The 16253-nt window shown below is 35.1% G+C and overlaps 1 protein-coding gene across 4 annotated transcripts in view; it reads right to left on the minus strand.

The window, feature by feature from the left end:
• The window catches only part of LOC137017171 (myosin-9-like), a 60926-nt gene that overhangs the window by 16759 nt on the left and 27914 nt on the right, over window positions 1-16253 (minus strand). For 3 of the 4 annotated variants that reach the window (XM_067381154.1, XM_067381152.1, XM_067381153.1), the window contains 18 exons: window positions 16149-16241; window positions 12867-12930; window positions 12406-12504; window positions 12146-12289; window positions 11960-12055; window positions 10309-10580; window positions 10047-10220; window positions 7471-7644; window positions 7273-7387; window positions 5326-5513; window positions 4672-4793; window positions 4393-4462; window positions 3554-3714; window positions 3287-3395; window positions 3071-3202; window positions 1821-2027; window positions 1598-1735; window positions 1391-1514 (listed from right to left, as the gene is read on the minus strand). In XM_067381154.1, coding sequence (XP_067237255.1) covers window positions 1391-1514; window positions 1598-1735; window positions 1821-2027; window positions 3071-3202; window positions 3287-3395; window positions 3554-3714; window positions 4393-4462; window positions 4672-4793; window positions 5326-5513; window positions 7273-7387; window positions 7471-7644; window positions 10047-10220; window positions 10309-10580; window positions 11960-12055; window positions 12146-12289; window positions 12406-12504; window positions 12867-12930; window positions 16149-16241 — 2482 coding nt within the window. Of the gene's footprint in view, window positions 1-1390; window positions 1515-1597; window positions 1736-1820; window positions 2028-3070; window positions 3203-3286; window positions 3396-3553; window positions 3715-4392; window positions 4463-4671; window positions 4794-5325; window positions 5514-5816; window positions 5823-6931; window positions 6995-7272; window positions 7388-7470; window positions 7645-10046; window positions 10221-10308; window positions 10581-11959; window positions 12056-12145; window positions 12290-12405; window positions 12505-12866; window positions 12931-16148; window positions 16242-16253 lie in introns of all 4 variants that reach the window. The other variant, XM_067381156.1, reaches the window with a different exon arrangement.

Consider the following 16253-nt stretch of genomic DNA (forward strand, 5'->3'; position numbering starts at 1 on the left):
ATTATAAATGACATACATTATGCTATATTTTATGACTTATACATCATAAACTATATACATTATATGAATTAAATACATTGATATATTTTACATGACTTACACATTATGAACTATACACATGCTATATTTTACTTATAGCATAATAATACATAGTTCATAATGTACATTTTACATGACATACATTATGAACTATATACATTATGCTATATTTTACATTACTCATAACATTATGTATATAATTGATAATGTATATTTTACACGACTTACATTATAAACTATATACATTATGGATTATATACATTATGCTATATTTTGCATGGCTTACACATTATGAATTATATACATTATGCTATATTTTACATTACTTATAGCATATTATATATAATTCATAATGTATATTTTACATGACAGACATTATAAACTATGCATTATGCTATATTTAACATGACTAGTATATAATTCATAATGTATATTTTACATGACAGACATTATAAACTATGCATTATGCTATATTTAACATGACTAGTATATAATTCATAATGTATATTTTACACAACTTACATTATAAACTATATGGATTATATACATTATGCTTTAAGTCATGTAAAATATAGCATAATGTATATAATTCATAATGTATATTTTACACAACTTACATTATAAACTATATGGATTATATACATTATGCTTTAAGTCATGTAAAATATAGCATAATGTATATAATTCATAATGTATATTTTACACAACTTACATTATAAACTATATGGATTATATACATTATGCTTTAAGTCATGTAAAATATAGCATAATGTATATAATTCATAATGTATATTTTACATGACAGACATAAACTATGCATTATGCTATATTTTACATGACAAGTATATAATTCATAATGTATATTTTACATGGCATATATTATGAACTATATACATTATGCTATATTTTACATGACTTAAAGCATAATGTATATTGATCATGTATATTTACACGACTTACATTATAAGCTATATACATTGAATTATATACATTATGCTATATTTTACATGACTTAAGTACAAGTAGTATGTATATTTTACATGACTTATACATTATAAACTATATACATTATGAATTATGTACATGATGATACATTTTACATTACTTACAGCATAATGTATAATTCATAATGTACATTTTATGTGACTCAAACATGATGAACTATACATTATGCTATATTTTAAAAGTGCTTGTTGTATTCCTCACTCATAAGTCGCTTTGGATAAATGATTAAAAGTACAATAAACATTGAATGATGATTTTATTGCCCCAATCATTTAGAGCAGGATAAAGCATAGTTTTCTGCACGTGTTACAAACATGTGTCAGTAAGTAAGAGCATCTGCACTCACCCTCCAGGTCGGTGATCATGGCCTCGTGTTTGTTCTTGAGCTTCTGCAAGCTCTTGGACTTCTCCTCCTCCTCGGCCAGGTTTGTGGTGAACTCAGAGATTCGCTCCTCCAGAAGTTTCTTCTCCTGCACGAGCAGAACGCAGACGAACAGTGAGAAAAACCACCAGTGTTTAAACAACATCAAAACCAGCGTTTGTGAGGACAGACCTTAGAGAGCTTGTTGTTCTGGTCGTCCAGGATCATCACGTCATCCTCGGTTTTCTTGAGCTTGGCCTCCATCGTGACCTTCTCCAGCTGCAGCTTCTGTCGGGCGGCTTCCTCCTCATCCAGCTGCTGCTCCAGATCCTGTTGGACCAAAACACAGACATTCCTCATTCAACCAATCGCAGAGACACACCGGAGCCTGTTCCTGAAAGCAAACGCTGGTTACCGCGATGTTCTGCTGCATCTTCTTCTTCTCCGTCTGCAGATGATTGGCTCGCTCCTCCTCTTCCTCCACTCGAGCCTCCAGGTCATGCAGGATCTCCTCCAGCTCCTGTTTCTTGGCCACCAGGCGGTTCCTCATCTCGTCAGCCTCGGCGCACAGATCCATCTCTGCCTGCAGCTGCTCCTGAAGCGCCATCTTCTCCGCATTCAGCTGGAGAAACAATCACAGCGTTCAACATTCCCACCCAAACTGCTATATAATTATACTACATACATCAATTATATACTAGAGCTGCACAATTAATCGTTAAAAGATTGTGATCTCTGTTCAAACACCCATTCTTATGACAAAGATCCGGCTCTGTCTATTAAACCTTTGACAAGTACGATCACAGCGAACATTCAGGTCTGTGTTGGCGCTGCCGCTGAGCCAGAGAGTTCAAATGATCACAGAAGTCCTGGGTTTATAGTTCGGATATAAACACTGATGTCTACGGTAGGGATCAAAATAGAGTGAATCACCTTTTGGAAGTGACTCGTTGCTTCAAATAAAGATTGTTTCAGATACATCGTTACACGAGTAGGTGGCGACAAGTAACTGTTAAAAGTTTATTTGTCATTAAATCATTCATTCAGGAAATTAGTTCAAAAACTGATTAATTCAGTAATGAAACAAGTGAAATCTTTATGATTGAGTCATTGAATCATTCACAGATTAAAAAAATAATTCTTTTAATTTTAAGAGATTTGTTAAAAATTTGATTCATTCAGTCTTTATAAACGAGTCATTAAATAATTAAAGAGATTTGTTCAAAAATACTGATTCATTCAGTAATGAAACAACGGATGTATATATGAGTGAGTCACTGAATCATTCATTTAAGAGATTTGTTTAAAAAAAATGCTGATTCATTCAGTAATGAAACAAGTGAAGTCTTTATGATTGAGTCATTAAATCATTCATGGATTAAAAAGATTCACATGAATTAACTTTTCTTTTTTAAATAGACTGTAGCAATTAATATTTAGTCAAAACGTCTAGTAAATTTCATGTTATTTTGTTTAGTTTGTTTATTCAGAATCGTGAGAGATCATGATCTCTATTTGAAATGAAAAAATAATGATTCTCACTGTATTCAGAATCATGCAGCTCTATTATATATAATTCATAATGTATAATTAATGAAAAAAAAGAAAGAAAAGTATATAAATAAAAATGTAACCATGACAACATTTCGAATACGCGCTTCACACCTGCTGTTGTTTGGCCTCCAACTCCTGCAGCTGCTGCTCGGCGAACTGCTGCTTCTCCCGCACCTTGTGGAGCTCCTCGTCTTTGGCCTGCATTTCCTCTTCCTGTCGGCTCACCTGCAGCAGCGGCTTCACCTGAAACACACACACGCACACGGCATCAGTACAGAACACACATCAGGCACATCTGAACATGTGTGTGTGTGTGTGTTTATTAACCTTGGTGAAGAGTCTCCACCACTGCCAGTTCCTGAGCTTTAGGTAGGCAGCACAGTTCCTCTGGATCACTCTCATGGCCGTCAGCTGCTGCTGTCTCTTAGCGAATGCCCTGCATGACATCAATATATATACATCAATATATTGCTGTTATGTGGATTGTAGTTCATGTGTAGGTCTATTTTCTAGCAACCACCCTGAAAACCCTAGAAACTGGCTACAAACATAGTAACACCCTAGCAAACACCCACTGTGTGTTTTAACACTCACTTGCGGGCGACGTATCCACGGCACCAGGCCTGGAAGTTGATGATGACGTCAGTGATCTTCATGTCTCGCTCTTCCTCAAGGTGAGCCAGAACTCCAGCACGGAAAAACACCTTGCTCTGTCCGATCCGGTACAGGTTGGGATCCAGCTCCAGCGCTTTGATCTGAGACACAGATGAAGAGCTTATTATGACGTGCTAAAACAGGTGTTCGCAAACCATTTTTTCCCCTTTCTTTGTCAACCCAATTTGACCCCTAAAATATTTACTTTAAGTTCCCCTGAGATTAAGTTTATATTTCAATAATTTAACAACACATTCGCTTGTTTACGGTTTTCTGATGTTGGTTAACGGTCAAAATGACATACAGGTAAAAAATAAAGTATATATATATATATATATATATATATATATATTTTTTTTTTTTTTTTTTTTTTTTTTGGGGATTTATTTTGATTGTTTTTCATTTGGAAAAGAAATAGAACACAAAGATTTTTTAAATATAAACAAATCATTAAAAAAAATTAAAATAGAACACAAATATTTATAAATATTCTAAAATAAAACAAATACTTTTAATACAAACAAATCAAAATAAAACATTATTATTTAAAAATATTCTATATTAAAACATTTTTATGGTTTTATTGTGATTGTTTGCATTTGAAAACTATTTATTAATTTTAATTTTACGTTTTGATTAACTTTCTACCAATTCTCAAACACCATGCAGTTCCCTCATCAACCACCAGGGGTTTGCAAACCCCAGTTTCAGAAACACTGTGTTGAAGTCACACCGGACGCCTTTAAATTGGTTTATTTAAGCTCTAAAATTGGTCTCACCATCAGCACACAAGCCTGTTTGCCATCCATGAAGCCCTTGGGAATGGCGTTGGGCGTGAGGATTTCATACCTGAGCAAAAAAACATAAATTAACATCAGTCAAATCACACAATCAGGTCCTGTTCTTGAGTTAAATTAGTAAGAACTGATTCAATTAGATTCAGTTTGTAACAGATGCTAACAGAATAAGATTAAGCTGTTGAGAGAATAAAGCAGTTTCTTCTGATTAATTAATTCAGTGTGAGAAAATGCCAAACATCTGCAGTGTTCGTCCGATACCTCTGCCTGAACTCCTGGAAGACGATACGGTTGGGGAAGCCCTGTCTGCAGATACGGATGCCCTCCAGCACACCGTTACACCGCAGCTGATCCAGAACCAGGTGAGGGTCCAGCTTACCAGCCTGAGACGCACGGAGACATAAAACGCAAATGCTTACCATAAATTCAGGACAAATTAAGCCTGAAGTATGTGTACGCTAAAGTAGGTAGTTTCATCATTAAAATTAGATCACAGTTCCATTTTTCTAACTGTGTGTACACTTAGATTGCACAATTTGCAATTTTTCTGCAGTAATTTGTTCGACATTTTTATCACTTGTAACTTCTGGAGAGAAACAGCACAGTCAGTGGACAAAGGTGGGATTGCGCACAACATCAACTGGCTGCTAAGCTTTTGCATCAAAACTGAAGTAAACTTTAGGCTTTATAGTGTTTATTTTTATTATTATGCTAGCAAAAAGTAAAAAAAAAAAAAGACAAATTCATCAAAAATTTACCAATTTTGGGACTTTATTGTATATGGTAAAACGATAATAAAATGGTGATTAGACCCTACCATAATAATCACAATATTCTTTGAGGCATCTTAGAGTAACACATAAGCATATGCTAAACATACATAGTTTTATCATTTCTTTAGAATCTTTTTTGTACCTTCTTCTCGTGGTTGGGAATGATGCACCGGACGAAGTTGGGGTTGGTGTTTCTGAGCGTGGCCATGAGTTTGGACAGCTGCTCCTTATAGAGCTGCCCGACCGTCCGGAACATTCCCTTACGGGTCTTAAACGCGCCCGGCAGCTCGGACATCCCGGCCACTTTATCCAGACCCACGATACGGTCCACTGAGAGACAGACAGACAGAGACACAGACAGAGTCACTGCGCTGCAGAGAAAGCTTCCTCTCCTGCATGCAGTCTGGTCATGATGATGTGACAACTTCCCACAGTTCAGTGGGGTCAAACACACTTCAGCACTGGTGACAAAACCACAGAGACACACGATGCTGGTGAAGAGTGGAGGGGAAACACACACGGGGAAATGGATCCAACTCAATGCAGTGCAGGTGACACGTACGTGTGTGTGTGTGTGTGTGCGTGTGTGTGTGTGTGTGTGTGCATTTGTGTGTTCAAGGGTCCAAAATAAACTCTCACCTCGTTCACCTCAATTGAACTGAATGATACAACTTCAACAATTCATTTTCCTCATGTTTCATGAAAGAGGCTCAACAAATTTGCTTTGATGAGTAAAACAATTGTTTTTAATTTGCCTCTACTTTTAAATAAGTAGTACATGGTTTAAACGTTTCAATTTAGGAACAACAGTCTGGTACTTTGTTGTACGTCATTTGAGCAAATCAAATTAATTAAATCAAATTAGAAGGGCAAGGACCATCGCAGGTCTTATGTTTTTCAACCTTTTTTTAGATAGGAAAAGTAATTATTGACGTAAATCCCGTATGTTTTGCACTGTATTCACACCGCATGTTATCAATTTACAAAAATTCAAGGCAGGGTTATTGTCGCTAACTGAAACTATTTTTGTTAATTGAAATAAAGCTGAAATAAAATAGAAATACAAGATAAAAAAAAAAAACTAAACTAAATGCAAGACAGCACTAAAATTACTAACTGGAAATAAATAAAAACTAAAACTAAACTAAAATTAAAATAAGTAATATTTAAAAAAAAATGGCACAAGCACATAAGAAAATTACTAAATATTAAAATAAATAAAAATAAAAAAACAATATAAAAAATAAAACTATAAACAGGATATAAATAATATTAAAATAACAATGATTTGAATTATACTGTTTTATATAAATGATATAAAAAAATCCCCTTAAATAAATAAATAAATATATTTTTTATAAAGCAGATAAAAATAAAATTGGGATATATATTATATAGGATATATTTCTCAATTTTTTTTATTTTTTTTATAAAGCAACCATTGTCAGGTTTGGCTGAAGTGAATTTTGGACCCTGTGAGTGTGTGTGTGTGTGTGTGTAACTGCATACTGTGGTCATGTTTCACTGGTGAGAACAGAACCAAACCCATGCAGTTTATACCCATTTCTGCAGTACCACAGACCAACAGCGGGGGCGCCAAAGCACACTATTACACAGAGAGGAGAGACAGCAGAAATATCAGAGAAATATATATATATCAACACCTCGGAGAAACACAGTCACACAGGACAGCTGATGGATGGAGGAGGAAAAGAAAGTCACGGGAGAGAAAAATCAAGAGACGTCACCTGGTTCTAAATGAAGGAATGGAAAACGCTGATAGAAATAAGCTCTCTGACAGTTCTGGACCTCTGAGAGAGACGGACAGACGGGAGACGGTGTGTACAGAGGTCCAGGAGGACAAGAAAAAAAGGGACGGACGGATGGATGGATGAAAACAGAAGACCAAACACCAGACGATACGAGCAGAAGAAAACAAATCCAGTGAGTTTCCACCGATTTTGGCATGAAATAAGGTGGCCAGAGTCTAAATACATCAGTCTTTGTTCAGCTTCACGTCAACTTTCTCCATCAACCTGCTGCTTTATTATTCATTTAAGAGCTGATCAAATGTGATCTATCGACTCACCATCTTTCCACAGCTCTGAAACGAACTTGTCGGTGGATTGATTGAGCAGAGTAGCCACGTTATCGTTCAGCGGGTCCATGTTCTTCATCAGCCACTCGTCCGCCTTGTAATCCACCTGAAAAACACAATCACAGACGTTTAAAATTCACAGTTATGCTTGAAATCCCACATGGGTTCAGCCGAAGAGCTTGTCAACACCTTTCCAGCGTAGTGGATGATGCAGAAATCAGCCTCGTCCTTCAGTTTCTTGGGTTTGTGGAACTTGGGATGTGTTCCCTGTTCCTGCAGGACCTTCTCCACGAAGCTCTTGTCCGTGGCTTTGGGGAACCAGCACTCCTCATCCAGGAGAGCCAAGATTCCTGGAGGACTCGCCTGGAAACACAAAACACGGTTTACAATCAAAGAAAGTCTTCATTTGGTGACCTGTCTAGATCAACAGAAGATCATGAGGACATTGTGGAAATCAAACTGGATTCCAAGTTCTCGATTCCCAATCCTAGGCCCTGTTTCCACCTGGTATTAAGATGCATTTTGTTCGATCAGATCACAAGTGGATGACGTTAAGTACAGGTGTAAACAGGGTCTAAAATGTTTTAAGGGTTTTCCACTTTTGATCACTTCCAGAGGTAGTGGATAATGCATTCGACTGGATTGCTTTCATAGTGGAAACACTCATGTGGTCGAATGCTTTTGAACAGTCGCAAAAGACGCCTACTCTCCGCCTACTGACCTAATGCTACCAGGTCAACCTTGGCTTCATTGGCTGGTAGTGTAGTTAATCAACCATCTAAACCAGCTTGGAGCATCTATAATAAATAACAGATTAATCATGAAGTTCTTGATTTCTCAATCTTAACATGAAAACAGATCACATGATCATTCTGATGGAAAGATTACTGGGTTGAAACAACACAACACAGATAACAATCAAACATCTTAAACATGAAAACAAATCATGTGACCATTCTAGGAGTCAAACAATTGGTGGAGAGACACTCATAGGTTTCTCAATTCCTAGGTTCTCTGTTTCCAATCTTAAACATCAGGATTTGACTAATATCCACACATAAAAACAGCTCGGAGTCACATGATTGGCAGAGTGGATGATCTACCAGGTCAACCTTGGCTCCTAATTGCTGGTAGTCTAGCTAATCAACCATCTAAACCAGCTATTTTTGCCATTTTTGCCATTTTAGAAACCATGTAAAACCACCTTTCTCTCTACGTCAAAAAAGATCATGAAGACATCATAGAAATCAAACAGGATTCAGGATTTTTCAAATAATGGATGCCAAGTTCTCAATTGACCCTTCGTCTGGAGTTTGATTGACAAGTGATGTAACCAATCATAACGCAGAATCCGCCATTTTGTCCGACAAAGCAGTCAGGAATTAGAAGATTATCCTCGGTGGACTTAAACTTGAAAAATGGTGCGTACTGACATCTTTACACGATTGAAACAACATTCCTTCTGATTCCTTCTTCATGTTTATTTGATGCTATAAGAGATGATCGGTTCACGAGCCACTTGAGCTGAGGCGCTACAACAATATGTCACAACACATTAAAGAGCCACAAAACGGTTTTTATTGTTCGTATTTCTTTAAAAAAACTAGACAGTTTGAAAGCTGTGACTTTGTTTAATATCACAAGTAACCTGCTCTGTTTTGTCTGTCGACGTGTTGTCAGTGTCCTCTTTGCTCCGCGATGTATTTTTTACTCTATTTGGCGTGGCAGCACCATGGCTTGTCGGACAAAGCAACGGTAACTAAGTGGGGCCGGGTCTTTGAGAAGGGTCAATTCCCAATCATAAACATGAAAACACCTCCATTAAAAGGTCACATGACCACTCTAGAAGTCGCATGATTGGTGCAGCCATTCAGAAAGAATAAATTATTGGTTTACCTTTACTATCTGCTCTAACTTGATTGACTAAGATGATGTACTAGGTCAACCTTGGCTCCACTGGCTGGTAGTCTAACTAATGAACCATCTAAACCAGCTTGGAGCATCTAATGGACATTTTTGACTTGCCAAAAACATGCAACAACCTACATGATTGGTGGAATCAACGATTTACAAGCTCAACATTGGCCCTTATTGGCTGGTAGTCTAGCTAATCAACCATCTAAACCAGCTTGACCATTTTTGACCTTTTAGTAACTATGTAAAACCACCTTTCTCTCTACGCCAACAGAAGATCATTATAGAAATCAAACGGGATTCAGGATTTTTAAAATAATGGATCCCAAGTTATCGATTCCCAATTACAGACATGAAAATAGCTAATTTAAAGGTCACACGATCATTCTAGAAGTCACATGATTGGTGGAGGCATTCAAAAATAATAGTTGTTGTGGTTTACATTCTCTACCTGCTCTAACTTGATTGTCTAAGATGATCTACCAGATCAACACCAGCCCTACTGGATGGTAGTCTCGCTAATTAACCATCTCAACCAGCTTGGTGCAGCTAATGGCCAAAAACTTGCAGGATTGGTGAAATCAATGATCTTCCAGGTCAACATTGGCCCTATTGACTGGTAGTCTAGCTAATCAACCATCTGAACTAGCTTGACCATTTTTTACCTTTTATTAACCCTGTAAAACGTCATTTCTATGTAAATCAACAGAAGACAATGAGAACATAATGGAAATAAAACAGGATTTAGTATTTTTAAAATAATGGCTTTCCAAGTTCTGGATTCTCAAAAACAGCTCCATTACATGTCACATGATCTTTCTAAGAGTCACGTGATTGGTGGAGAGACTCACAGGTTTCTCGATGAGGTCAATGCAGGGCTGCAGGTCGAGGCCGAAGTCAATGAAGCTCCACTCGATGCCCTCGCGCTGGTACTCCTCCTGCTCCAGGATGAACATGGTGTGGTTGAACAGCTGCTGGAGCTTCTCGTTAGTGTAGTTAATGCACAATTGTTCGAAAGAGTTCAGCTGCGGAGACGAACACAAATACAGTTACGACCTCTAGGAGTTGTGGGTAATCTCACTGTAAGGCTGAAGCTGTAAGGATTCGCCGTACCTCGAAGATCTCGAAGCCGGCGATGTCCAGGATGCCGATGAAGGAGGCGCCCTGACGCTTGGTCTTGTCCAGAGCTTTGTTGATGCGCATCACCAGCCAGCGGAACATCCTCTCGTACGTGGCTTTGGCCAGAGCCTCCACCGCAAACTCGGCCTGCTCCTGCGTCTGGGCCTTCTGCACGTAGTCACGGCCCACTTTGATCCGGGGCGAGAGGATGGCACGTGTGAAGTCAGTCACGTTCATGCCCATCAGATGGCACACCTTCTGAGCAGCTGGAGACGTGAAGGAAGAGTCGTTTAGAGATACAGTCTGATAACGCTATGATATTAGTTTACCTACTCGACCTGCTCTAACCAGCTCGACTAAAATGACCTACAATGTTGTTATTTTTTGCAATTTTTTTTTTTTGTGGGTTAAATTAAAATACTTGCTCCAACTGTATTAAAATATAATATGAATATTGTAAGAAAACAATTTCAAACATTTTAAACAACTTTTTATTAAAAATGAGAAATGTTGCCTAACTAAATAAAGTTGATTATAGTAAAATGGCTAAAACTGAAATAAAATTATAATATTAAACTAAAAAAATAAATTAAGAATTTAATAGAAAATTAAGAAAAAAATGCAAGATTTCAAAAATTTAAACTAAAATAAAATGAAAATGAAAACTGAAAATACAAAATATAAAAATATAGTAGTAAAAAAAAATACTATAATAAAATTAAAATTTAGTAAAATGACTAAAAACAAATAAAATTATAACATTAAACTAAAAAATTAAATAAAAAAGGTAAAACATTTATAGAAATATTAAGAAAAAAAACACAAGATTCCTAAAACTTAAAATAAAATGAAAACAGAAAATAGAATATACAAGTAAAAATTTATTCAAAATATTAAAAAATACTATGATAAAATTAAAGTTGACTAGTAAAATGACTAAAACTGAAATAAAATTACAAATTTAAATTAAAAATTAAATATGAATAGAAATATTAGGAAAACAAACTAGAAAAAATGCACAAGATTCCAAAAACTTAAACCAAAATTAAATTTAAATGAAAACTAGATTACAAAATATTAAAAAAATATAAAAGTAAAAACTAATTCAACATATTAAAAAAAATTATATAATAAAACAACAACTAATTCAAATATAAATAAATACTGTAATAAAATGTAAAAAATACAACATTTAAAAATAAACTAATTGAAAATATGAAATACTATAATAAAATATAAAAATACATTAATTCAAAATATTAATAAAGACCAAAAAATAAAATACTAAATTCGAAAATAAAAACTAATTAAAAATATGAATAAATACTGTAATAATACATAATATAAAATTTAAAAATAAAAACAAATTAAAAATATGAATACTATAATTTAAAAAAAAATTAAAATATAAAAATAAACATATAAAGACCAAAAATAAAATACTAAAAATATAAAAAATAAAATATATATTTTTTAAATGAATAATTGAAATAATTCATTGTAATAGTATTAAATACTATAATATCATAACACTACAATGACCATCTTTGACCTTCTAGAGACCATGCAAAAGCACTACCTTTATAATGATAAAAAATATCACAACACAAAGCCTGTTTGTAAAGACACAATGTTGTTTGTTTACCTGTATCATCAGGCATGGAGGCCTGATCCGAGTGACGCTCCTTCTTGAAGGACATGTTACCCAGCTGAAGCACAGACGACATGACCTTCAACAGACCTGCAGGGGGCGGCGCACATAATTTACAAACCCTCAAACATGCTGCAGATTATAATGCTGTCATGTTAGCAAACGGCTCTATATATTCACCGATCTGCTCTTCCTCAGCGATGCTCATGATCCTCATGGCCTCCATGGTCTCCAGGTACATGTCTCGGTCCTGCTGTCCCGGGATTGTCACGTTCCCATTGGACAGGAACCGGTACTTACTGTAGCCCTCCAGACACAGTTCAGCTGATGGGCAAAGAAAATGATTGAATCTTTTACTAGAAAAGCCTAAGATTTGAGTCTTTTATAAGCATCAAAACATCCAAAAATCATGCACTGAAGCAGTGAAGAGTGACACTCACAGCGCAGTTTGTCTCCTGCGCCGGACAGCATGTAGTAGAACATGTGGAAGGTCCTCTCTTCTTTGGCTTGACGGATTGCACGAGACTTTTCCAACAGGTCTGACGGTCAGAGTCAAGGACCACAACAGGGCAGATGCAACAGACTTCACAGTCTACCTTGTGACTGACTCAATGCAGTGCTACAATGCCAACAGCCAATCAGGAATCAGATCTCAGCTCTCACCTCATTAATTATTCATGCTCTACATACAGTCACAGAAAATGATCATTAGCCTTAGCTAATTTGCTTATCTACATTTTCATTATTATTTTTTTTTTACTTTTTAGTTGCAGATTTATTGTTTTTAATAAGTTGTGCTAATGTTTTCAACCTCATAACTATGAAAATAAGCCATCTTTACTTTCACCATGAGCTAATTTCAGACATTTTCACACTTAAAGCATCATCATATTAAAGATACAGGTTTCGATGTTGGCTCCAACGATGTACCCGTTAACGTCAAAGTTGATTCTGATGAATTTGCCCTGAAACACAGAAGAGACGAAAGATAAACCACATATATATGTACAGTAAGACTGTATGAGGACTTCAATTTAATAATTCAAACATGACAATGTAGACAAATACATTTTAAATACACAAATTACCATACTTAATAGACAAATGCTTTTTAAAATATGCATTAAATCATTAATCAATCTTAAAACAGGAACTAGATGAGTAAATTTTGATGACAAACTTTGATGTTGGCTTGACAAAGCCTTGTCTGAAAGTTTAAAATAACTTTGCAAAGCTTGAATTTGAAGTGGCTAAAAAGTTAACATGCTAACATGTTGCTAGCATGTTTTAACATGATTTAGCATATTGCTAACATTATTTAGTACTGTGTTAACATGTTGTGAGCATGATTTAGCACATTGATAGCATGATTTAAAGTTACTAACATGTTTCTAGTATGATTTATCATTTTAGTATGATTTAACATTGCTAAAATGTCTCTAGTATGGTTTAACATATTGTTAGCATTATTCAACAAGTTTGCTACCATGTTTTAACATGATTTAGCATATTGCTAGCATTATTTAGTACTGTGTTAACATGTTGTTCACATAATTTAACACATTGATAGCATGATTTAACGTTACTAACATGTTTCTAGTATGATTTAACATTGCTAAAATGTCTAGTATGGTTTAACATATTGTTAGCATTATTCAACATGTTGCTAACATGTTTTAACAATATTTAACATGTTGTTAACATGATTTAAAATATTGCTAGCACATTGATAGCATGATTTAGCACGTTACTAACATGTTTCTAACATGATTTAACGTTGTTAGCATTTCTAGAATGATTCAGCACGTTTCTAGCATGATTTAACGTTGTTAGCATTTCTAGCATGATTCAGCACGTTTCTAGCATGATTTAACATTGTTAGCATTTCTAGCATGATTCAGCACGTTTCTAGCATGATTTAACATTGTTAGCATTTCTAGTATGATTCAGCACGTTTCTAGCATGATTTAACGTTGTTAGCATTTCTAGTATGATTCAGCACATTTCTAGCATGATTTAACGTTGTTAGCATTTCTAGTATGATTCAGCACGTTTCTAGCATGATTTAACGTTGTTAGCATTTCTAGTATGATTCAGCACGTTTCTAACATGATTTAACGTTGTTGGCATTTTTAGTATGATTCAGCACGTTTCTAGCATGATTTAACGTTGTTAGCATTTCTAGTATGATTCAGCACGTTTCTAACATGATTTAACGTTGTTAGCATTTCTAGCATGATTCAGCACGTTTCTAGCATGATTTAACGTTAAAATTTCTAGTATGATTCAGCATGTTTCTAGCATGATTTAACGTTGTTAGCATTTCTAGCATGATTCAGCACGTTTCTAGCATGATTTAACGTTGTTAGCATTTCTAGCATGATTCAGCACGTTTCTAGCATGATTTAACGTTAAAATTTCTAGTATGATTCAGCATGTTTCTAGCATGATTTAACGTTGTTAGCATTTCTAGCATGATTCAGCACGTTTCTAGCATGATTTAACGTTGTTAGCATTTCTAGCATGATTCAGCACGTTTCTAGCATGATTTAACGTTGTTGGCATTTTTAGTATGATTCAGCACGTTTCTAGCATGATTTAACGTTGTTAAAATTTCTAGTATGATTCAGCATGTTTCTAGCATGATTTAACGTTGTTAGCATTTCTAGCATGATTCAGCACGTTCCTAGCATGATTTAACGTTGTTAGCATTTCTAGCATGATTCAGCACGTTTCTAGCATGATTTAACGTTATTAGCATTTTTAGTATGATTCAGCACGTTTCTAGCATGATTTAACATTGTTAGCATTTCTAGCATGATTCAGCACGTTTCTAGCATGATTTAACGTTATTAGCATTTTTAGTATGATTCAGCACATTTCTAGCATGATTTAACATTGTTAGCATCTCTAGTATGATTCAGCACGTTTCTAGCATGATTTAACGTTGTTGGCATTTTTAGTATGATTCAGCACGTTTCTAGCATGATTTAACGTTGTTAGCATTTCTAGTATGATTCAGCACGTTTCTAACATGATTTAACGTTGTTAGCATTTCTAGCATGATTCAGCACGTTTCTAGCATGATTTAACGTTGTTAGCATTTCTAGCATGATTCAGCACGTTTCTAGCATGATTTAACGTTATTAGCATTTTTAGTATGATTCAGCACGTTTCTAGCATGATTTAACGTTGTTAGTATTTCTAGCATGATTCAGCACGTTTCTAGCATGATTTAACGTTATTAGCATTTTTAGTATGATTCAGCACATTTCTAGCATGATTTAACATTGTTAGCATCTCTAGTATGATTCAGCACGTTTCTAGCATGATTTAACGTTGTTAGCATTTCTAGCATGATTCAGCATATTCCTAGCATGATTTAATGTTATTAGCATTTTTAGTATGATTCACCACGTTTCTAGCATGATTTAACGTTGTTGGCATTTTTAGTATGATTCAGCACATTTCTAGCAAGATTTAACATTGTTAGCATCTCTAGTATGATTCAGCACGTTTCTAGCATGATTTAACGTTGTTAGCATTTCTAGCATGATTCAGCATATTCCTAGCATGATTTAACATGTTGTTAACATGTTTCTAGTATATTTAGAACATTGCCAACATGTTTTATCATACTGCTACCATGATTTAGTATGGCGCTAACATGCTGTGAACATGATTTAACACATTGATACCATGATTTAATGTGTTACTACCTTGTTTCTAGTATGATTGAACATGTTAGCATGATTTAACACAATTCTAGTTTGATTTACCATGTTTCAAGTACGAATTACCATTTTGTTTGCATGATTTAGCACGTTGCTAACATGTTTCTAGTACGATTTAGCATATGTCTAGTATGATTTAACATGTTGTTAGCATTATTTAACACACTTCTAATGTTTCTAGTATGACTCAGCATGTTTCTTGCATGATTTTAACGTTGTCAGCATTTCTAGCATGATTTAGCATGTTATTAACATGTTTTAGTATGTTTAGCACATTGCTAGCATTTTTCTGCAGGCATGTTGCCTGATAATTTATTTTCAGTTTTCAATATGTCTATTAATTTATTAATTTAAAAAGTATATTATTTATGTTTGAATAGTTAAACGTTTTCCTTTGTGTTATTTCTAAGTGTCAGTCTTGGCGCTGATGTGCAGAATGGAGGTCTTACGAATCGAGAAGAGTTGTCGTTCTTGACGGTCTTGGCGTTGCCGAAGGCTTCGAGGATGGGATTGGCCTGCAGCAGCTGCTTCTCTAGCTCGCCCTGCGCTCAAAC

Source organism: Chanodichthys erythropterus, chromosome 3 (assembly GCF_024489055.1).
Source record: "Chanodichthys erythropterus isolate Z2021 chromosome 3, ASM2448905v1, whole genome shotgun sequence".
NCBI lineage: Eukaryota > Metazoa > Chordata > Actinopteri > Cypriniformes > Xenocyprididae > Chanodichthys > Chanodichthys erythropterus.